Source organism: Pecten maximus, chromosome 7 (genome assembly GCF_902652985.1).
Source record: "Pecten maximus chromosome 7, xPecMax1.1, whole genome shotgun sequence".
In the NCBI taxonomy this organism is placed as follows: Eukaryota; Metazoa; Mollusca; class Bivalvia; order Pectinida; family Pectinidae; genus Pecten; species Pecten maximus.
In genome coordinates this window covers 28,941,100-28,965,778 of record NC_047021.1, presented here as the reverse complement: position 1 = coordinate 28,965,778, position 24,679 = coordinate 28,941,100, and the positions used below count along the sequence as shown (strand labels likewise).

At 34.5% G+C, this 24,679-nt stretch overlaps 1 protein-coding gene across 3 annotated transcripts; it reads left to right on the top strand.

Annotated features, from left to right (window-relative positions):
• The first annotated feature begins 269 nt into the window (after positions 1-269).
• LOC117330488 lies at positions 270-24,460 on the top strand. 3 transcript variants are annotated; one of them, XM_033888792.1, is made up of 12 exons: positions 270-359; positions 1,945-2,020; positions 3,009-3,124; positions 10,817-11,020; positions 11,742-11,895; positions 14,809-14,991; positions 15,604-15,777; positions 17,316-17,421; positions 17,880-17,945; positions 20,255-20,459; positions 23,097-23,142; positions 23,522-24,460. In XM_033888792.1, exons 2-12 carry the CDS (start codon positions 1,997-1,999, stop codon positions 23,567-23,569), a joined length of 1,326 nt encoding a protein of 441 aa, XP_033744683.1. In that variant the 5' UTR covers positions 270-359; positions 1,945-1,996; the 3' UTR covers positions 23,570-24,460. The 3 variants fall into 3 exon arrangements, with proteins under 3 accessions (XP_033744683.1, XP_033744682.1, XP_033744680.1); XM_033888791.1 differs by having other exon boundaries at positions 23,516-24,460; XM_033888789.1 differs by having other exon boundaries at positions 23,513-24,460.
• The last annotated feature ends 219 nt before the right edge of the window (positions 24,461-24,679 follow it).

Below are 24,679 nucleotides of genomic sequence, written 5' to 3'. Positions count from 1 at the left end.
ACCAGTAACGCCACCTGTCGCGTCATATCCGGGGCCAAAAGAATAGTATACGGCTATGTCGAAAAACATAATTACGTACATTCATGGATCGATGGGGAACTAATCAAACGTTAATCTTTATATTTTTAATACAGAACGGTATCATATGAACCTTTTGGTTTTAGCAGAGACATATATGCAGATGTCTCTGGTTTTAGGTCCGACCTCTGTAATACAGGGTTACTGTTTCCTGCTACACCGTGCGATCCCGCCAAAATCTCAGTCACGGCGATGCTTAACACTCCGAAACGAGGCGCGCATCCATTAGTCAATTCGTTCGAAGACATTTCGCACTATTGTATCTATTGATTTAATGAGTGGTAAGTTATCAAAAACAGAAATGCAACGTCTAGATATTTTAATTTTGTAACATTCAACCCGATTATATAGAACATTTTGTAGAATGTCAAAACCTTGAAGATGTTAGTGTTATTTTTTTAAACATGGCGAATAGACCTGGTTGTTGCACGAGTTGACTTAGAATGATTGTCCGACAAATCGGAAGTGTTTATCTTTTAGACCACATTTGTTGTTTTGTCTCGATACATTCGCCTATTTTTTGTTTATTTGTCAATGTATTTAATGCTTGCAACAAATAAACTGATATATTAAGTATCTGAAACGGATCATCTAGTAACATGACACGCCCATAAACACAATCACTTGGGTGCATCTGGCCGATCAGATTTTGACGAGGATAACAAACTTCTAATTTTGAATATCGCATGCAATTGTTATGGTACGTGTTACCTGGATGTATGAATTAAAATGTATAGCTATAACCTAAGTTATTGATGATGCACACAGATTCTAATCCCAATAAATATGCATTAAGGAAGCAATCCTAAATTGTTAATATTAGCAAATCAACAGTGACGGTCAGGGTTCACAAAGGATTTTGTTTTACCTGGCATCATCTGAAAAAGTGGTGACCGTATTATATTCCAACAGCCTATAATATATCTAATAATACATATGGGCATAATGCCAAAGTCACAGATTATGATAAAATCAACCAGAAATACCTATATATACTGGTTGGGAACTCCTCCGAAAGTCTTTTCTTTTCTTATACAATTGAGTGTGCCATATATGAAATGTCAAAAGTTAGGATTTTGGTATGTTTTATTAAAAACTGCACCACTTTTTCATATTAAAAACAACTTTAGTTTGAACTGTTGTCTTTGGTTTTTACTCCGTCCCCAAAATATTTTTTGATGGATTGGTTTTTGTTCCAAAATAGCAATTTCAGACACTATATATAATTGATAAAAAAAAAAAAACTATTCACACACAAGTTGTTAAGTTAAAGCAAAAGAAGTGCAGATTCATTGAGGGTTACCGTTTTGATCAAACTTCAGACTTTACTAAGAATCATAATATTTCTGACTATAGTTTTAGTTTCAAGGTTATTTGGTCGAGGCCAAGGTCATGTGTTCCTATTTTTTTTTAGAAAATTCATTGTCAGCAATCTAGTGACTTCATTCCTTGAAGGATTTTCACCAAGCTTCACACACTTATAAATAACCATATTTTGAACGAGTTTGAGTTCAGGGTTATAAGGTCAAGGTCATTACTAATTTCAGATAATCCAAGTTTCATTTATGTAATTCCTTAGTTAAAATTCTAAAAATTTCTTATGTTTATACATTAAAATTGGTTATAACTACAGTACTAGCTTTCATTTTCCCAAATTACCACCAAAGAGCACCATCTTTATAAATAACTTATCATCAGGGTGTAATAGCTATATAGCTAGCAGTGGCTTATAGGGAACATTTATTGTTTTAGCAATACTCACTTGTTTTAAAATGTATGTAATGTAATAATCAAAATTGAAAGCTGGATATCTTTAATGTTTTACTCAGTATTACATCTTATTCTATTATATTTTGTTATTGACAGAATATTACATGACGGTTATATACTTAAGTGCACAGTGAATTAATAGAGGAGAATGGAGGTTGAAGCTACACCAGAGGTAAGTAGTAATAAAAATCATCAAATAAACTTCAGTACATTCTGAATTTCACTATCATGAGTTTTATAGCTGTAGTTGATTAAAAACTGATGTTAGTTGATATGATATGTACAATTTCCACACAATTAATAGAACTAGTTCCAGGTATACATAAGATGTTATGAAATGAGGTTGTACTGGGTCATAATATGTTTGTCAGTTGAAAGAGTTTATGCAATGTCATGACACATAACTGTTGTTATAGTGACTATAGAGCCTATAGATACATCTTGTTTTTGATATAATGTAACCCGTTGATTTAAATTTCAACTTGCTGTAACATTCTTGCTGTAGAAATTATATATCCTCCCTTACAAATTTTCAGAAACATTGATCAGATAAAGCATTAATAAAGATTTCAAATCAATTATACATGTATGAAAATGAAATGTTTCAGATATTTTGATAAAATCTTAAACAATTTGCTCTATTTGGTTCTCATTGGTAACCAAACATGTAGGCCTTTACCAGGTACTTTTTAGGTACAAGATTACTGTACCTAAAAAAATCGAAGTCACTTGCAATTGTACACCTGGAAAATTTCTGCCTGTATGAGTTATTACTTTTCTATGTAATGTCTTTTGCTCCACATGTACATGTGAAACAGTTTATTAGTCCCCTGCCGTTTGAAAAATGGGGGGACTATAGGTTAATGGTTACCCTCCGTCCGTCCGTCTGTCTGTCTGTCTGTCAGTCACACAATAGTTGTCCGGACAACTCCTCCTAAAGTACTACTCCGATCTTAACGAAACTTGGTATACATAATCAGTATATTAACATGTAGTTGTGCATCCCACATTTGTTTTTTTTTCTCGAAAAACCATTTTTCAAAAAAAAATGGAAAATGAATAGTTGCACTTATAGCTCAGGCATGGGACTTTGTATTGCTGTTGCAATACTCTCCATCCTTGTTATTTTATGCATTTTTGACATTTTTTGTACTATGTAGGTCCAATCTCTGATTGCCAAGGCTTTTGAGGCGAGTGAGAACAACTCTACTACTACAGGCCTAGGAGGCTCGGAACAATACCTTGTCATACCACCAGATCATGTCAATGAAGAAGTGTAAGTATTGAATTGCAGACATCAGGATGATCACCATTCACTATATTCGGTGATGGGATCAATGAAAGTGTGAAGTCTGCTGTCAAAATGTCTAAGACACATTTTAAATTATTTTGGTTCCAATAAAACTTTAAAGCTGTGCATGCAGTCGGTGAAACAGGTGTTGTTTTAACAATCCCACCCCATATTGGTTATTTAACTGATGAATCGCATTCCTATAGGATGTCTCATCTTTTCTGAGGCATGTTGTAGCTGTATCTCCTATGATTTACCTAATTTAATTAGGTAAATTAATTTACTTCATAAATACATTGTGAAAGTGTTAAAATTTCACAAATCCGCACAACTTCTGGATCACCAAAATTATTGGGGTATGATTCTCCAGTCAGACATGCATAGTTACCAGGTCTAACTGATCACACAGGCTTTTATCTCTTAACATCATCTGAAAAGAAAAATCTTCTTATTTTTTTTTTTCATTTCTCGAGACAGTTGTTTCTGATATTTACTTGACTTCTGGGTATTTTCTTCTGGAGACAGTTTCTGCAGGCCAGCTTTGCCATCCTTTAGAGATGCCTAAGTGGGAAATCTCCCCACCAAGAGATTGTTCAAAGTGGGAGATTTAGTGCAGCAACATTTCAACAAGATAAAAATTGTTTTTATGCAGTAATTTTCAGCATAAAGTATCCAATATTGTTTAATTAGTCATAATGTACATGTATTTATATTTAATTTCACAGAAAATTTACCTGATAACTATCATATTTTTTTTTTGTCTTACAATATTTTAATCATTGGATTTATTTTAATTTCTCAATGTATATGTTCTCTCTCTTTTTTTATATATATATATCTATTTAATTTATTTGTTAATCAACTCCCTCTATAAAAAAATCCGTATTTTTTTTATAGCAGCTTCCGGCTCTTCTTTTACTATTACCAAATAAAAAATGGCGGTCAGTACAAATATTTCATTGCTGTCAGTATGATATGTTTCCACATTTATATCATTTTCATGGGAGAAAATCATTGTCAATTGTTATTAGTGTTGTTTTTTTTTAAGTGATGGCCTGTAATGTTATCACAAACATCAGTAATTAACCGTGCCATGCTTAACCCCTTAACTCCCAGGATTTTTTAATGGAACTGAAAAAAATCCGACATTTTGGTTCATCATGATTTTTCACACTTTTGCGTCAATATTTTTGGTAAACAACCGATATATATTTAGAAACTTGAGAATAAAACCTTTTCAAATTTAGTAACAAAAGTGGTGTTTTTTGCATTATTGACGTTACCATGGTAACCAAATTTTATGATTTTATGAAGAAAGTTACTTATTTCATATGTTTATACATTTTAAGTCAATGCGAGTGAATTTAGTGCTAGTTTATGTAATTAATGATATATATGACTCTTCAGGAAGGATGATTAACACAAAAAAACAGTATTTTCTTTTTATTTGCAGTTGTTGTCATAGTTACTGACTGAAATTAAAAGCAGTGATTTTTGTTACAAGTTTTTATTTCCATTTTATCTGCCTAGACTTCGTTGTAAGAAATTTGATTTTGTATTACAGGTATAATGGTTTAGTCAGCAGTCTATCTATATATTGAATCTTGTAAAGAGGACCTATCCAGGTTTTATGACAAAACTTCTTTTTTTTTTATTTAAAACGTTACCATGCATGGCAACCAGAAGTGAAAATAGTTAAAAATGTGATATTTTACTTGGAAAAACATGTGCATGTGCTCCCATCTGAATAAATATGTAAAATGTAAAACTGTTTGCAGCTTAGATTGCTGTATTAGAATTATAAAAGTAGGTTGTTGTTTTCATGGTTTTAACATTAATAATCAATCTTTCAAAAGTTATATTTAGTTATATTTATTCCTTTCCTATTTCATGGTTTTAGTCAACAGCTAACATGTGTCTCCAAATCATGATATTGAAGCTGATTTTATCAATGTGAATTTTACCATTATGTACATTGCAGAAAATGTAAAATTGCAATTCCTCTCTTCAACATGTTGAATCTATGTACATTCTGTATCTATTTTTGGTTGCCATGGCTACCAATTTAGCAAGTGACCATTTTGTTGTTTCAGATCTTCTTCACTTGTTGTATTTGTTCTAGTTTCTCAATACTTATCATAATTAGCCACTTGTTCACAGAGATAGGATGATTAACAAAAGGGTCATAATAGCATCTGGTACTATAGCTACTAGTATACTAAAAACAGATTTACTGATAAAAATTGAAATTATTGAAGGCAAGCAAATCAAATGGTTATAACCATCTTTGCTCATCATTCTGTGTATGTATGTCTTCCTGGTTGAGAAATCCTAGACTTAATTCATAGACAATAGATTGGAAGAAATATAGACAAGAGAAGAAAGTCCAAGTTCCCCAAAGGAACCTATGTTATTGATGAAATTTTCAGTTTGAATAATCCAGTTTGGCAGACAAACAAGTTGATTGATATAAACACTTGAACATGGTTGGTTACATGTTTATTATGGATTATAAAGAATTCTGAACTATATTTATTACATGGCCAGGCAAGCCATATTTGGTATAAATGAAATATTGATGTACCATGTTTTTGAAAATAATAATTTACTTAAGATGATTCAACTTGGAAGCAGTTGAAAAACAACACCAACACAAATATTAAGTTATGTAAGTTTAATCAATGACATAGAATAATGGGAGATGATAGCTAAAGGGAAACTATGCCTAAATCTGCTGTCTCTGGTGGTAGGGGATGGCATTTATCTTCTAGTATTGGTCACACCACAAATATCCATATAAATAAAGTCATAAAGCTGATGTACCTGAAATTTGAAATGGGAGAAAATCAATATCATAAGCATCCAGATACATGTATATACACTAATTAAAATATCTTCTTTGCAAGGCATTACAGATTTATTCTAAAGAATATGGTAATTTATAATGCCCACTTCAAACTTTCAAATGAAAAAGTAAATTATGAAGTATAGGAAATGAGCTCACATACATATAGAAAAGCAGAAAATAATGACCAATTTAAACAAAACCAAATATCCTCAGAAGCTATAAGATAATAAATATTTTAATTGAAATGAATTTGTAATTAAGATAAATCTATTAGCTTATCTTTGATGTCATATATTGGGCAGAATCATCCATAAGCCAATGTTCACATTAAATTTTGTACACCAATGCAAGCTTGCTAGTAAAATTGAGACAGCTCCAGACCTTACAAGTAAGGGGAATACCTGAAATACAAAATAAACTTTATTCAAATGTTGTTGATTGCTTGTTTCACATGGTCCTGTTTAAAAAATAAATAAAAAAAAAAAAAAAAAAAAATTGAGATTATTAATGTGGAATATTTTAAAAAGCCTTGAAATGAACTTTTAGAAAATTAAACAAACTTGCCCATCCCACCAACCAAGTCTGCGTTTCAAATACTCGTAACATTGTTCTGAAAATCCAAATAAGCACACCAATGAGTTTCTTCTTGCTCTACTGCCAGACATTAGACATTTTGATTGTAAGATCGATATCATTATATGTCTCATAAAGGACATCTCTCTATCTAAGTGTCTTATGTTTGGTGTTTAGGTCAGAGGAAAGTCAGGGTTACTCTCAAACAGAGAAATACACGTTATAACCCTGCTTCAGTGTCCCACTCCTCACTAATAATAACTGTGAAAACTTGTAATTACTTATTTTTTTCTGTCTTGTGTGCATCCTTAGAGGATTAATCATAATAAAGCATAAAATGATAATTACTAGCTAACCAGCATTATATCTGCCAACACAAGTATCTGTCTATCTTTGATTTATTCAAATTATTTGCTTTCAACAATGTTCCCAGCCTTTACTGGCATAGAATACTTACTGAAACATGTACAACTACATACATGTATATCTCTACAATTGTATACATTTATACATGTATCAGTCTACTTCACATAAAAAAAGTCTGACACAACATATAATGCTTGAATTCAGACAAAAGCTTGGGTGTGTCACATGTTGATCCACATCCATTTGTAGTAAGCACAGTAACAATAAAAACACCTTATATTAATATGGGGGTAGGGATATGAGCCCTAACATGAATACATATATAAGAATCCAACCTATATCAGCACACCATGATCCAAATATTTTAGAATTCACAACCAGCTAAACTCAAGAACAGCTATTTGGTATTTTCAGTAATCCTCTATCACCTGTTTTATCAACCATACCATGTGACTTTTTTTCTGAATTTATATACCACTGTTGCAAAACTGAAATTCTATTAATAGGTCTCACTTTTTCATCTCCCATGTAATTTTCATTATGTGAAATGCAATACAAGCAAATTCATTTAATTTCAGTTGATACATGCATGTACAGAAATTTAGCAAAAACATCAAGAACTTTTTACTATTTGTACATACAAACATATTTGATATACTGATGTAAAGTAAAAATTAGAAATTAAACCCATAGAGATAAATATTGATAATTCTGATACAAAATACAGTAATGATGAAATTTATTGTAACATCCCCCACACCCCCAACAAACAAAGAAAAAAGAAGAATAAGAAAATAAAATAAAAAATAAATGAAACAAGAACTAAATCATTGATTTTAATGTGAATATTTTTTTAACTGGTCATATTTCATTTGGAGCCAATATACAAATGTACGTAGGCCTATCTTGTAACACAATAAATGAAATTAAAGCAACAATATTACATGCAGATACTCATGTAAACATATGATATGAATGTATATTTGTAAAAAATACATATAAGATATTGCTGGTACTTTTTGTATTTGTACTTACCTTACCTACATGTACGTTATCAGGGTTACTTATCTGAACATGATTGTTTGTCTGTTTGTGTCCATATACAGGTTACGTCCGCAGCTCTTCATAATGCCCAGTTTGTTAGTTGAGTTGACAGTGGTCACTGCATATTGTTTTGGTGACGACTTGTATTGGTAATATGTTCGGTCCGCGAAAACAATCGGCACCAGGCACATGTCTATCCCACCATTTAGAAACCGAAAGTGATCATCTAGGAAATACCCGATTACTATAAATAGATTTTGCTGTCGTCGGCTTTATTCTTATTTATTCATTTTTCTATTATTTGTATTCAAAATATGTGCTATCACAAAAGTGCCACAAAAGTGATGTTTCCTGATGAAACCAAGACCATTGCGTTATGAAAACAGCAGAAACTAAAAGTTGTCGATCGTATTCGCGCAGGTGCTTGCGTTATCGACATGCTCTTGCACGATGTCAAGTTACTGCGGTGTTTCGTTAAAACAATACGGATTTATGGTAACTTTTAATCATCTATTTGGTACGTTATGAATGATAGAATTGTGTATTTTGGTCAGTTTTTTCTTGGCTTCAATTGTATATGTAATGATTACTATTTTTTATGCAAAAAAATCATTAAAATTTGTCGATTTGTGCTGCGTAAGGTATAGAACCATACATCACATGTACTTTATTGACAAAAAACATCACTTTTTGGAGGATTCCTGTAAAATAGTGGAATTTACATAATATTGAGAGTATTGACTACCACTACTGTGAATTACAGGCATTATTTCTCGCTATATTTTAAGTTATGTGAGATACAAAACCGAATCCGCGCTTGGACGATTACGCTGGCTGAAACACGACGTCAACAATTCAAAATAGTCGAAAAAAAGTTGGTTTGTTTTTTCAACTCATAAAATATATCAGAAAAGTTTGTCAAATGAAATTTTACAAATGTTGTTGGATATTTTCTCCAGTTTTACTAGGTATATTCGGAATCTCAATAGGTAAAAAAATAAGGGAGATACGACCATTTCCCTAACATCGACGTGCTATTGGCGTAGTTAGGAGTTAAGGGGTTAAATGACCAAAGGGTCCGAGACTTGGCGCATGGCTCAGATCCCAGCCGGCCCGACTACGGACTAGCTTGCCCAGTCCTAATTATGTCAGACATATTATAATTGCCTTCACACCTGCTATGTATGCATTAACAAGCCCCAGCCCTAGTGTTCTGATTGATGAGGACCAGACATGATTGACAATAGCAGGATGCCATGGAAACTGGTACCTAAAAAAAACCGCAAGATTTTGTCTCGCGTCGCATGAGAGAGGTCTTTGTGGGAGAAACCTTTCACTATCGTGAGTCTCCCCCTGAGGACGTGAGAGGTGGCAACCCTGTTTCTGTTGTTTAGCTTTGGATAGAGTTATTTCTGATATTTGCATCTGGAGAAAGTCATTTCTGATATTTACCTCTTAGGATTTATATTTAGAGACAGTTGTTTCTGATGTTTACTTCTAGAGAGTTATTTCAGATGTTAACCTGTAGACAGTTGTTTCTGATGTTTACTTCTAGAGAGTTATTTCAGATGTTAACCTGTAGACAGTTGTTTCTGATGTTTACTTCTAGAGACAGTTGTTTCTGATGTTTACTTCTAGAGACAGTTATTTCTGATGTAAACCTGTAGACAGTTGTTTCTGATGTTTACTTCTAGAGAGTTATTTCTGATGTTAACCTGTAGACAGTTGTTTCTGATGTTTACTTCTAGAGAGTTATTTCAGATGTTAACCTGTAGACAATTATTTCTGATGTTTACTTCTAGAGACAGTTGTTTCTGATGTTAACCTGTAGACAGTTGTTTCTGATGTTTACTTCTAGAGAGTTATTTCTGATGTTAACCTGTAGACAGTTGTTTATGATGTTTACTTCTAGAGATGGTTGTTTCTGATGTTAACCTGTAGACAGTTGTTTCTGATGTTTACTTCTAGAGAGTTATTTCAGATGTTAACCTGTAGACAGTTGTTTCTGATGTTTACTTCTAGAGACGGTTGTTTCTGATGTTTACTTCTAGAGACGGTTGTTTCTGATGCTAACCTGTAGACAATTGTTTCTGATGTTTAATTCTAGAGAGTTATTTCTGATGTTAACCTGTAGACAGTTGTTTCTTATCTTTACTTGTTGAGAGTTATTTCAGATGTTAACCTGTAGACAATTATTTCTGATGTTTACTTCTAGAGACGGTTGTTTCTGATGCTAACCTGTAGACAATTGTTTCTGATGTTTAATTCTAGAGAGTTATTTCTGATGTTAACCTGTAGACAGTTGTTTCTTATCTTTACTTGTTGAGAGTTATTTCTGATGTAAACCTGTAGACAGTTGTTTCTGATCTTAAAATCTAGATCTAGATGTTTACATCTGCAGAGAGCTGTTTTTGATGTTTACCTCTGCTGACAGGTCATAGATTCAGATTATTTTACACTATATGATTGATGATGAAAAAATACTTACAAACAAGTTTTGTACTCTGCATATTTCTATGTAAGGGATATTTATCTCAGTGATCTAGATAACTTTTGAACAGGGGGGGTTTTTACCCATACCTTAGGATAATGGTGTTTTTTTTCCACTTGTATCGAAATTTGATCTGCTAAAAATTGGATTCTGAGTCTGACGCAAGTATCCAGATTTTGCCTGCATTATTGACGCAAGTATGAGTATTTTGCTTGTGTTATTTGCGAAGAATTGTGTGTAAATACACATTCACGCAGGCTTTCTGGAGCACTGCATCTACTGAACACATACATGTTATGCCATTGTAGTTTTAGTTGATCCAAACTCTAATGACTTACGTTTTTTTTTTTTGCAGGATTGTGATAGACACAACAGCCACTGATCATGCACACCGTATTACTCGATTCAAAGTTGCAGACAACAAATTATATTCAAAAGTTGATTCAGAACGTCAAATAGTGGAAGAACAAAGTGCAGATGCATCTATGGATTGTAGTACATCTGGTGAAAATGATGGTGGGGAAGAAGTCGATGCTGCGTCCTCTATCATGGCTATACAGTAAGTTATTGGATAATATCACTGTCTCATGACAAGTGATCTCTTAATCCAGGTTCACATAATTAGTAAATGCAGAACATCATTGGGAGGGGAAATTACTCGATAAACAATACACACACGAAAGGAAGTCGCTTAATTCAGGTGGTTGTTGAGGCAGGTATGTTAATGATGGGAAATTTGCAATATTTTCTCCAGAACATTTTGGAACCTCCATGTCACTGTCGTTGTAAAAGCAGCATATAACATACATGTAGTGGGGATCAGGTGCTATGTAATTGATGAGAAGGACAAATGTTAAAGTGTCAGTGTTTACACCAAGCATTGAAAGAAAGACATCAATACTCTGGTAATTATTATATTGCCAAACATATACCTTTGAAATGCTGCAAAAAAAAACCTTTTGATTTAACATTTGGATAAACCTTGTATATATCAAAACATTATTTGGTTTATTACCTCCAGTCTACAGAAAATCTAGATGTTTATAGTTTTTTCTGCCTATATATTTTGGTCCGAATATATTTTGGCCTCATTCCAAATTGTGTATGATGTTTATTTTTTCCAATCTAATTACAAAAATTTCCAGAATTTTCAAAATTGGTACTTTTTATATGATAGCATGAAATCTAGCTTGATGAGTCCCATTTTCCAATGGCCAAGAAAAACACTGGGTCCGTCAAATTATAGAGCAAGTAATTTTTGTTGATTTTCTCCATATTAGAGCTGCATCAAACACCTGCAGTAAGTCGTTGACATTTGAAGTGATTGATTCAGCCTCACAAAGGGGCCTTCCTAAATTGATGGATAACTTTGGATATGGCTACACTCTTCGCCGCACATCATGTGTCAATGCAAAGGCAAAAGGGAAGTGTAAGGTAGGATATGCTATATTTATATTGTCATCCTTTTAATCTGATTGAAGTATTAAAACAAAAAAAAATATTTCTCGCTCAAAATAATTCAACGAATTCACAAATGATCATTCAGATCAGATAAAATCAATGGGCAGTCTAGATCTTTGACTGGAATAAAAACTGGAATATATATTTCAATGGATGGCTGAAACAAAAAAAGGGATTACATGTACATGTATTTAAAATGAAAAATTTTCTTGACAGTTTGACAGTCTTGTAATCAGCTTCTCTAAATGCAAATGAATGACATTGGCCAAAATGTGACATTTGTGGTATTCTTTTTCTTATATCATCATTTTATAATTCAGTTGGTATTGGTTTACAATTTCTAAATAATGTTACAAAATAGAATACTTTACACACGTTCGGAAAATCCGGATATTTAAAATCCGGAACCAATTTATTGATTTTTGTTTTAATAAATGTGAAGCCTGTATGTACTACTTCATACTGGATATACCAATTATAGTGTACATTTATTTTTTCATTTTTTATGCATATCATAATACAGGAGTTATTTGCTTAACAAAAAAATTGCCCATGGCCAGGCTGTCTTACTGTGGTGTGCTACCTTATACATCACTTTTGTTAATTCTAATTTTACTAAAAAACCCATGAATGTCTAGAATATGTTCCGACGAACAAAATGACATATCGGGTTACTGTGTATCTTTAATAGTCACCGAGTATTGCTGATTTCCCTGAGAGGTGTATTTTGACAACTTTTTCTCCCAATCCAGTAATAAGGGGAGGTAATTTTAAAGATGAAAACTCCCATAATTCTGTATATCTCTTGAATAAAGTTGTGTTTTGAGTTGAATGTGGTACTTTGAGTCTCTGTGCATGTAATCAAGCAAAAAATACTATACAACTATCAAATTTAGCCTTGTAATATGACGTCATAGTTACCATGACGTCATCAGTAACTATGACGTCATCAGATGGTATCTATGACGTCATAAATACTCAATGGGGTCATAATAAATAACCAAATTCCTTTCCAAACCTCAGCTTAGCAACACATGCAATATTCTAACTGATAAATCATGACATGACATCCAAGATTTCAAAATGTCATGCCTATGACATCACAGTCATCTGTTTCCACCCCGGTAATTCAGATATGTACCAATGATCATATGAAAGTGTCCGCTGATCCCATTTTATGCGGAAAATGCTATTTTTTCTGCTTTACCGAAGGAAGTGACAATAATTGACAATATTGTATCAACCGTACACTCCATCAATTGAAATTACATGCTTACCAATGTATAAATAAATTGAAAATAATGGTTTCACCAAATATTTCAAAAAATAACACTTACTGTAATAGTTTCCATGGATACGGGGTAATAAATCAGGTAAAACAAACCAGAATTCAGTCTATATGGTTTGTTAGATACCCAATAAGTTATTTTGGGTTTGTTATAAAACATAGAATATCTTTTCAATTTACACTGACTCATTAACATTATGCTTAATTAACCCACCCTTAAAATGGGTAAATATGCGAGTTACCTCCCTTGATTCCTCTAATATGACAAGCCTGATAATAAACAAGTTTTAAATTGTTTTTATGCATTTTTGAGCAATAATGAACTAAAATGAAGCTTAATCAAGCATAATTAAGCACAATTTCCAAAAAATAACATTTTTCAGCCCTTATAAGGTAGCAGTGTACAGTAAAAATGCCAAATTCTGAAAAATATGGCACATGCTTTAGATATGTAAACATTGCCAGTTAACCTTACATATAACCTCTAATAAAGTATATATATTTGAAATCTGTACAACATTTGCAATTTTAATAGAGCTCTGAAGGATAAGTAAACTGATATTTTCTGTGATTTTTAGAGCTGTGAATACCATGGTAACAGCTTAAAAAATTCTCAAAAATTGCAAAATATTATGATATTTGACCCAAAATGGCACAATTCTCTACACAATTTTTTTTCTGAAACCTATTTAAAATTAAATATCTCTATCCCAAAGACAGAATTAATCTTGTTTGGACATATGTTGTAAATTAAGTTTTTCCGCTATCTTACCTTTTCTGTGGGCTTCCATTTTGCGCTGTAGGCGAAACTAAATTTCCTGTGTAAACACACGTTCGGAAAATCCGGATATTTAAAATCCGGAACCAATTTATTGATTTTTGTTTTAATAAATGTGAAGCCTGTATGTACTACTTCATACTGGATATACCAATTATAGTGTACATTTATTTTTTCATTTTTTATGCATATCATAATACAGGAGTTATTTGCTTAACAAAAAAATTGCCCATGGCCAGGCTGTCTTACTGTGGTGTGCTACCTTAAGGTGAAGAGTATCAATCACAACAATTTTGGAGTAGATTCTTTGTATTTATAATATATAATTAGTAACCATCAACCAGTTTCACCCTCTAAGGGCTTTGCCAAGACAGTTCTGACAAAGCCCGTAGAGGGTGAAATTGGTTGATGGTTAGTAATAAATATAAAGAACCTACTCCAAAGTTGTTATGATTGTCTTCACCTGATTTTCCCTACTGCTCAATCACCCTGTATACTCCCGGGTCTCCAGAGGAGGAGTAAAGGAACCTAATACCCAACCAATCTAGGACAATCCGTGTTGGCTCTATAACCTATATCCTTCTACGATTTTTTAAGTATATATTTATCTTTTAATAAGTCCAGATGGCCGACACATAAACTGATTTAATGTAGGGAGTTGGTTCATTACAGGAAATACAATAATTCATGAATTTGTTTTCATTTTAACAGAACTGCGATAAACATGAGTGTTTTCATTGTTGTTTAAAAATGATTGTGCAATTGCTTTGTTGGGAAAAACTCTTCTTAACTAGGATTTTCTTTAAAAAATAAATCTTAGGGAAAGCGAGATCAGGCTGATCGAATCCAAAGGAGGTACTGGAGGTGTGCCGTGAGGGGGAAGCAATACAGCTGTGGAGCCGGTGTGGTTCAGGAGGGTGATGATTGCTTCATGCGCAACGACCAGCCACATGGACATTTACCCAAACCAGATGGTCTTAACCAAGTCAAGATCAGAAAACAGGTAATGTCGGTCACTGTTACATTTTAATGTTGAAAGAAACAGATTTTCAGTATCATTGGCCTGTCGGCAAGTTTGTATTAGAAATGAATTGCCTAAAGATGAAACATGGTGGAATAGTACTAGCCCAATTCAACTGAATTAGCATCATTTTAAAATACATTTTATTCAAAGAAAATGTTGAAAGAGGTTTCATTAATATTGCCACCAGCATATATTCTGATTCTCACAAAAATGCATCAAATGACCCGAAGTATAGAAATGACTAATTCACACCAGGAAATGAAATAAGAATATAATATCACCCTAAAATGGTAATGGTAATCAGTATTTACATGCAAAATCAATAGAAAGGCAGAGTTTTTCTTCAGGACATGTAAATGATTTAAGTTCGCTTTAAAATTAGAAAATGAAAAAAGAAGCTTTGAAGGGTGATAATAGCATAAAGTATGTAAGTTTTGGAGGTTGGTAATAGCATAAAGTATATTGATTATCAAGCATCCAAGTTTCAGCACATCGGTATATATATTGTACTGTAAATTTAGTTAACAGAATTACTTTTTTATCAGTTTTGAGCCAGGTTATAGTTTATAATGGATATAATTTGTAACACAGATAAAGATGATGGCTAAACAGAACATGCTGGATACTGGTCCAGCTGTCGTCAACACTGTGCTGCTGGAGAATGCTGAAGGAGATGAAACAGAGTGTAGTCGATCAATACATGCCAATCTGGTGAGGACAGCCAACCGTATTAGGGAAAAGATGAAAAATAAAGTGGATATAAGTGTAAGTTTCTCTCCAACAAGTACTTGTCTAATTTTCAGTAGTGTTCTTGTATGAATATTTTAAGTGGTCATGGTTTTTTTTCTCAAATAAACTGATACATATATATATACAGTCAAACCTGCTCTAACGACCCCCTGTATATAACGACTGCCTGTCTATAACGACCGGTTTTAAGATTCCCCGTGAGATTTTACTATATAACGACCCTCTGTATAGCGACTACCTGTCTAATGCGGCTAACGACCGGTGATTTCGGAACGGTGGTCGCTAATTTGTTTTCTATAGCGACCGATTTCTGCCAGCCATCTTCTGCTCTCGGCAGTCATCCCTCATAAAATCCCCGGAAAATTCAGACACATCGACCCTGGCTTGATTATACAAACAAAGGACCACCACAACCCTGGCCTGAGTATATAAACAAAAGACCCCTACCACCTGTTAGCCTATAATTACTGTAGCTGCCCTGGCCTGGGGCTCGGTAAGAGAGGAGTCGGGTCACCATGCGTGTCGGTATTACATTACAACTGTGCACAGGTGGCTTCATTTGACACGGTCAGTTAATTTTGTGATTACAACTAGGATACATCACTTCAATAACAAACACTGGTCATATCTGTCAACAAGATTTACTCACAAGAAAGCCAATAATGCCTTTCTTAATCGTAGCTGTCGGTATTTGCGTACTGCCGCCATCTTTAATTAGTCAATACTAATAAAAAGTCGTAAACTGACACAAATATCCGGATTTCAATTTGGGTCAGAAAAAAAAATATTTTGGTTTTAAGAAGTAAGACTATAACACAAAATAATTAGTAGTAACACAAATATAATTAATTTATTAATTATTGTGTATTCTTTTTCTTTATTTATGAAAGAAAGGGAGATAATTTGATAGATACATATAGCATTATTTCAGAACAAAATATTTAAAAAAAATTATCCATAAGACCATTTTGAGTTATATTTTGTGTTTGGGTCCACAAATCATTAAATATTAAACCCTTCAGATTTATAAAGTTTATGCATTTATTTAACTTCTGACTGGTCTTCTGAATGCCCTGTTCAATGACAATTTATTTATGGCAGGTTTAAGTGAATTGGTTGGTGCAATAATTTTGACCTGTCTATAAAGGCAACCTGTCTATAGTGACCGTTTTTCTGCCTCCCCTTGGGCGGTCGCTATAGACAGGTTTGACTGTAGTACATCTTCTAAGTGATAAAATGTTGTTTTCCAAGATTTTTGTTCAGAAAAAGATTTAAGATATTTCAAAAAAATTGCTATACCCAGTTTAAATCTGCTATATCATGTTAATTAACTAAACTTTGCACTCAACACAAATGTATACAATGTATTATAATCATGGTAACATTATGAAAAATGTCCCTTAATTTTTTTTTTAAAAAGTTACTTTAAAATTGCAAAGTTGTTTTTCAGTGATGCTGATAATGAAGTGACACCATTTATCAGTATAGTTTTAATTCAGGTGATACTGTTTTTATTCAAAATATGTGTATGAAGAATTTTCTGTGTTTAACAGGTGGAAAATGTGTTGAGAAATGTACTACAGTATTTTGAAGATGAGGAGAGAGCTGGTACTACAAGAAACATAAACAGCCCCATGAAGAGATTATATGAAGCCACAGGTGATAAATATCGCAAATTTTGGCAAAATGGATCCTGGAAGGAACTGTCTATATAGATGTCATAGCTTCTATGAGTGTGGTTTCAATAAAACATGTTTTTCAGTTGATTCAGCACATGCACTTAGCATAATATAGAAAGTGGATGCAATATATCGTTGAGAAATTTTTTTTATTGAACATGTGGTTTTTGCAGACATGTAATGTCTTCGAAATATATTTATGTAATCAGTCCAAAGGACTATTTATGTGATTCATTGTTGTCAATCATTTTTTTGAAGGTGTTTTGTACATATTTCAAATCAGTATTAAATGATTTTCAGTATCAAATTAACAACTTTCATAACCTGATGCTTTCAGGGATTTTGACTAAACAGTAAGATATTTTTTTGAGCTGTATATAAGCCATACCAGCATGTAAGTTTTGATGATATTTCACATTCTTTTCTTCTTGTTTTTAGGTATACCAACACGTGTATTGAAGAAGAAATTGGATTTTGCGAATGACAAAGATATGGCTATCAAACGTGAGTTTGTTTTCCAGTAATTTTATCAAAATAAACATCATAGAAAGCATTAAGTTATACAACACGGTCACTTGACACAAAGCTCCATTTGGCTGATGTGATGGTGCATCATCTATTCTGTATGAAGTTATCTTTTAAAGGACAACCTCTGATCCTATTCAGTCTGCAATTTGCTCTATTGGAGGAAGTGTTGTGTAGTCTGTGTATCAGACTTACGCAACCTCCTCCATGTATTATTGTTATCTCCTTGTAATGGAGTAACCTTTTGTCAGTGCTTTGGGATCCCCTTGCCACAAAGGTCACCATAGCTATTTATAGAAAATCATTGTTAGCTCTCTAGTATCTTCAATTTAAGGTCATCTGACCCGAAGGGTCAGGATGACCTATAGCCATCATGTTTCGTCCGTCGTCGTCCGCCGTGCGTAAACTTTTCACATTTCAAACTTCTTCTCAAGTTCCACTAGTGGGATTGAGCTAAAACTTGCCTGAAATGATGCTGGGATGGTCCTGACCAAGTGTTGTTATTTTTCGGGTCAGTCTGAAATCCAACAAGATGGCCGCCGCAGCCGCCATTTTGAAAACACATTTGAAACTTCTTCTGAAGTTCCACTGGTGAGATTGAGCTGAAACTTGCCTGAAATGATCCTGGGATGGTCCTGAGGAAGTGTTGTTATTTTTCAGGTCGGTCAGAAATCCATGATGGCCACCATGGCAGCCATCTTGAAAAACATTTTAAACTTCTTCTCCAGTTCCACTGGTGCCATTGAGCTGGACATTGGTGAGGATGTTAAGGAAGGAGAGCCAACAAAGTGTTGTTATTTTTCGGCCTCGTAAAAACTTTGACATGGCAGCCACGACGGCCATTTTGTAATATGATTGCGCAATCATGGTTTTCCATAACAACACCTATTTAAAACTTCTCAAATTTCACCTGTGGGATTCAGCTCTAACTTACCAGAAATGATCATGAGATAGTCTTGATCAAGTTTTATTATTTTTCGGGTTAATCCAAATTCCAAGATGGCCACCATGGCCCACAGTGCCACTATACCTGCTACAGAGAATGCATACTACAATAGTATAAGGGTCTTTAATTTAGAGTCAGATGACTGTTAAGGCCCATGGGCCTCTTGTTTAAATATATTTTATTTTTAAATAGATTTTGATCAAGCTTTAATGACCAAGTATGGGAATGCCTCGAGTGAGTTGGCCTCAGAGCTTATTATAGGAATTTTTCAGCAGGTACAGTCAAACCTGCCTTAGCGACCACCTGAATTAAATGACTTCCTTTCATATGCGACCGTATTTTTTCCTCCTAATGTTATTTACTATACTAGTGACCTGAATTAAGCGACTACCTGTCAGACGCGACTAACGACCATCATTTCCGTGTCCCAAATGCTGAAAAGCAACTTTTTTCAGCGACTTTCTGAGTTTTAAAACGGAAGCAGAAGTCATAATCAAGAAGAAACCAGACGAACTTGCCTGCTTTTGAAGATTAAAAAATACTTCAGAAATGCATGAAATGTCTTATTCTGCCTCATAAAATGTATTGAATACATTATCTTTGCCCTGATAACACCCAAAAGCGAACGGAAGTACTTTACTTCTCAAAAAGGAGATGGGATATGGCGAAAAGACATCCTAGCCATTCAGACGATTTTCACGAAATTTTGATAGATAGAAATACAAAAATTTGCTTGGGAAGTATGAAAAAGAGTTCATAAAAAGTCAGTTGAAAATGTCTCCATCGTGATGAAGGAAATGCAGTTACGTGACTAATAATCCGGACATAAGTCCGGACCAGGAATTCAGGGCAATTTAAGGCAATTTTATTTTATTGTTTTTGCACTAAAATCGGTAACGCGACTACATCTATTTGGATGTGGGCAGGCCTAAGAACCAATTAATTATTTTTTTATGGCCTGAAATACTTTTTCCAATTTATGGATATATTATCCCTTCTCATTTTCAGAGATCTGTAGTTCCATTCCTTCCAAGGGTAGTTTGTGTTTAATCAGGAAGTTAAGATCACAGGCACACTCATGGTTGTGTTCCTGAGCAAGTAACCCTGATCCCAAAAGCTCTAGATAGCATGTCAATTGTCTTCCTGTTCAAGAACACCACTTCTGCTTTACTTTTGTTGTTGATTGGGGCAATTAACCCAGTAAACTGTAACAAAATCAAAACATAACTCTTTTAACTGAGTTCCATTTCTTCATTGATAATATCACACATATTTCCTGCTATTCTCTCCCTTTTCATTTTGTCTCTGAGTTCTGAGTAATACCAGTAATTAAAATATTCAGGTTGTGTTGGGGGAGAAATGGAATCAATCAAGGGAAGACTGGAGGAGGCGGCAGAGGAAGCTCTCATAGAAGTTGTACAAGAAATGGAGAGTAAGAATATAACCTTTACCACAGTGAATCTGAGGACTGCTCTTAAATTAAAACACCCAGATTTGAACATCACGCAAACACTTATTGGACAAATTCTACGCAAGCTTGGATATGAGTAAGTATGGCTGTGTGTAATTTTTGATTTTAATTAGAGGATTTATTACAATGAATAATTCAAACAGTTCATGATTTTAATATAATGGATAGGTCATGATATAGGAATTTTTTTAAATGTATAATGCATGATATAGGATTTTTTACAATGTATAGTTCATGATATAGCATTTGTTATAATATATAATTCATGATATAGGATTTGTTATAATGTAAACATTTTATTAATAGTAACCATGAGCTAATGCTGTACCATCGGTACAATACTGTGTGTTGATCCCTGGGCCAGACACAGATACAGGTCCTACAATACTGTGTGTTGATCCCTGGGCCAGACACAGATACAGGTCCTACGATTCTGTTTGTTGATCCCTGGGCCAGACACAGATACAGGTCCTATGATACTGTGTTGATCCCTGGGCCAGACACAGATACAGGTCCTACAATACTGTGTGTTGATAACTGGGCCAGACACAGATACAGGTCCTACGATTCTGTTTGTTGATCCCTGGGCCAGACACAGATACAGGTCCTACGATACTGTGTGTTGATCCCTGGGCCAGACATAGATACAGGTCCTATGATGCTGTGTTGATCCCTGGGCCAGACACAGATACAGGTCCTACAATACTGTGTTGATCCCTGGGCCAGACACAGATACAGGTCCTATGATACTGTGTTGATCCCTGGGCCAGACACAGATACAGGTCCTACAATACTGTGTTGATCCCTGGGCCAGACACAGATACAGGTCCTACAATACTGTGTGTTGATCCCTGAGCCAGACACAGGTTCTACGATGCTGTGTTTTGATCCCTGGGCCAGACACAGATACAGGTCCTATGATACTGTGTTGATCCCTGGGCCAGACACAGATACAGGTCCTACAATACTGTGTGTTGATAACTGGGCCAGACACAGATACAGGTCCTATGATACTGTGTTGATCCCTGGGCCAGACACAGATACAGGTCCTACAATACTGTGTGTTGATCCCTGGGCCAGACACAGATACAGGTCCTACAATACTGTGTGTTGATCCCTGGGCCAGACACAGATACAGGTCCTACAATACTGTGTGTTGATCCCTGGGCCAGACACAGATACAGGTCCTTCAATACTGTGTGTTGATCCCTGGGCCAGACACAGATACAGGTCCTACAATACTGTGTGTTGATCCCTGGGCCAGACACAGATACAGGTCCTATATAGCTACAATACTGTGTGTTGATCCCAGACACAGATACAGGTCCTACAATACTGTGTGTTGATCCCAGACACAGATACAGGTCATACAATACTGTGTTGATCCCAGACACAGATACAGGTCCTACAATACTGTGTGTTGATCCCTGGGCCAGACACATATACAGGTCCTACAATACTGTGTGTTGATAACTGGGCCAGACACATATACAGGTCCTACAATACTGTGTGTTGATAACTGGGCCAGACACAGATACAGGTCCTACAATACTGTGTGTTGATAACTGGGCCAGACACATATACAGGTCCTACAATACTGTGTGTTGATAACTGGGCCAGACACATATACAGGTCCTACAATACTGTGTGTTGATCCCTCGGCCAGACACAGATACAGGTCCTACAATGCTGTGTGTTGATCCCTGGGCCAGACACATATACAGGTCCTACGATTCTGTTTGTTGATCCCTGGGCCAGACACAGATACAGGTCCTACAATACTGTGTGTTGATCCCTGGGCCAGACACAGATACAGGTCCTACAATACTGTGTGTTGATCCCTGGGCCAGACACAGATACAGGTCCTACAATACTGTGTGTTGATCCCTGGGCCAGACACAGATACAGGTCCTACAATACTGTGTGTTGATAACTGGGCCAGACATAGATACAGGTCCTATGATACTGTGTTGATTCCTGGGCCAGACACAGATACAGGTCCTACAATACTGTTTGTTGATCCCAGACACAGATACAGGTCCTACAATACTGTGTGTTAATCCCTGGGCCAGACACAGATAACGGTCCTACAATACTGTGTGTTGATCCCTGGGACAGACACAGATACAGGTCCTACAATACTGTTTTATTTAACAATTGTACTAGTAGATACCGCAGTACCTCCAATACCTCTGTGGTTCGTTGTCTGCCTGTCGTCCGTCTGTAAACAATACTTATTATCACTATTCCTTGAAAAGTACTGCCTACTGGAGGGATATTCCTAAAACTTCATGTGTAGGTTCCCTTGGTCTCTTTGTATGTCAATAGAATTTAGATTATTGACCTGAAAAACAAAATGGCCAACAGGAATTTTTAGAAGTAGTTATTTATATTTCTTGAAAAGAACTGGAAGGATATTTCTCAAAATTCACATGTAGGTTCTATGTTATCAAATACCGGTAAGTAAGAGGAAAAAAGAAAGAAGAGAAAAGTAGAGAGAAGATCAGTCTGACATAGATCCAATAAAGATCATTTAATTGTGGGTGCCAAGATCCCTCTGGGATCTCTTGTTGTATATATTGTTAAGATAGCAAATAAAGAACTTGTTTTGGTTCATATATTTGTATTTCTTTGAATTTTTGCTGGTTAGTGTTACAACATAAAAGTAACCCTGCTGGACTGTATTCATATGTTGTACAAACATCTCTTTCAGGACGAAAAATACAAAAATATGGGATGTTGGAATTCAGAAAAAATCTGTAAGTTTCTATCTAATCAATATAATGATTCCATTATAGATTATATGGTATAATAAATTTAACAATATTAAGATTGAGCTAACTTTAATCCATCCTATTTTTTCCGTGCATAAATTACACTGGTACATTGTACATGTATAGGTCTTTCCTCAGCCGTTTAAAATATTTGAAGATGCATAAAACTAATGCTGTACCCCTAGTGTTGTCATCGTACATCATACATGTAGCAATATTACCATGTTATGATTTTGTATCACGTATAGCAATATAACAAAATTTAAAATTTTATTCTGCCGTATGATATATTACAATGTGATAATTTTGCTCTGTCCTATAATTTGTAACAATTGACAATTTGAATATCTTTAATCAGGAACAGGAAAAAAAGTCAAATCCTGATGTCATCAAACTGGTGAAAGGCAGATGAGCACCTCCATCATCAGGCATTGGATCACTTTACAGACCTTGGCCATTAACATTACATACTGTCTTGTGGAATTGTGCAGATGATATTTCAACTTGAAGTACAGTACAGTACAGCGGTAACACCCCCAGAATACCGTGTCAAAGGATTGGACTTCTGCCTGCTGTTACTGAACTCACAGTGGGCAGTAAAATCTAGGGAGGAATTTTTTTGTGTTCCTATTCAATGTGTAAAGCCATTATCAAGATGATATTTATATCTAAGCACTTTTTCTCTAGAGAAATGTTGTGTACTTACATAAGTGAGATGGCTACCTTTAGAGTTGAGATGATTTTGTTGCTAAGTTCATGGAGTATATGTCTTTTTATATGAGGACTGGATGATCTAACAGGTATATTGGAAATCCAGAGACTTACATGTAGTGGAAAACACATGACGTAGGAACAGATGTAAATAAGTACGACCCTCATGAAGTTCTATTCATTATGCTATCGCATTTCTATCCAGTCATTTTCAGTCAGATGCTTCAATTTCTTTTTCTTGCGTCAGCGTTCTTATCAAATGCAAGGGTGATTGTATGTAAGTTTACTCCGACCTGGGATTTATACCCCACCTAGTGCCAGGAGGGTATAAAACGACAACAAATCGTTTAGTATAAAACAAAAACTCAACCATAACATCTATCTACTTGCATGAAAAATAAAATCTCTGAAAACAGTTCACATTTTTTGACGAAATATGTGGTTAGTCTTACTGAAAGCAACTTATTTTATATTTTATAACTTGTAGTATAATTTTACCTGTCATCTGTAATTTCACTGTAGATTTATCGGAATGAGATAAACAGTGTATTGAATCGTTTAAAAAAAAAATCAGCTGTAGATATTGGCATAGGGTTGTCATCTTCGTATTTTAATTCAAGATGGCGGCCAAATATGTCCCATTCATTAATAAAAAACGTTTGATATTACAGGAAAATTAAACATATCCTGTTTCACAAGGTTAACTAATACAGGAAAATTAAACATATCCTGTTTCAAAAGGTTAACCAAATACATTCTGTATTTCTGAGAGCTGAAGTCTCTTGCACATCTTATGACAACAAAATGATTC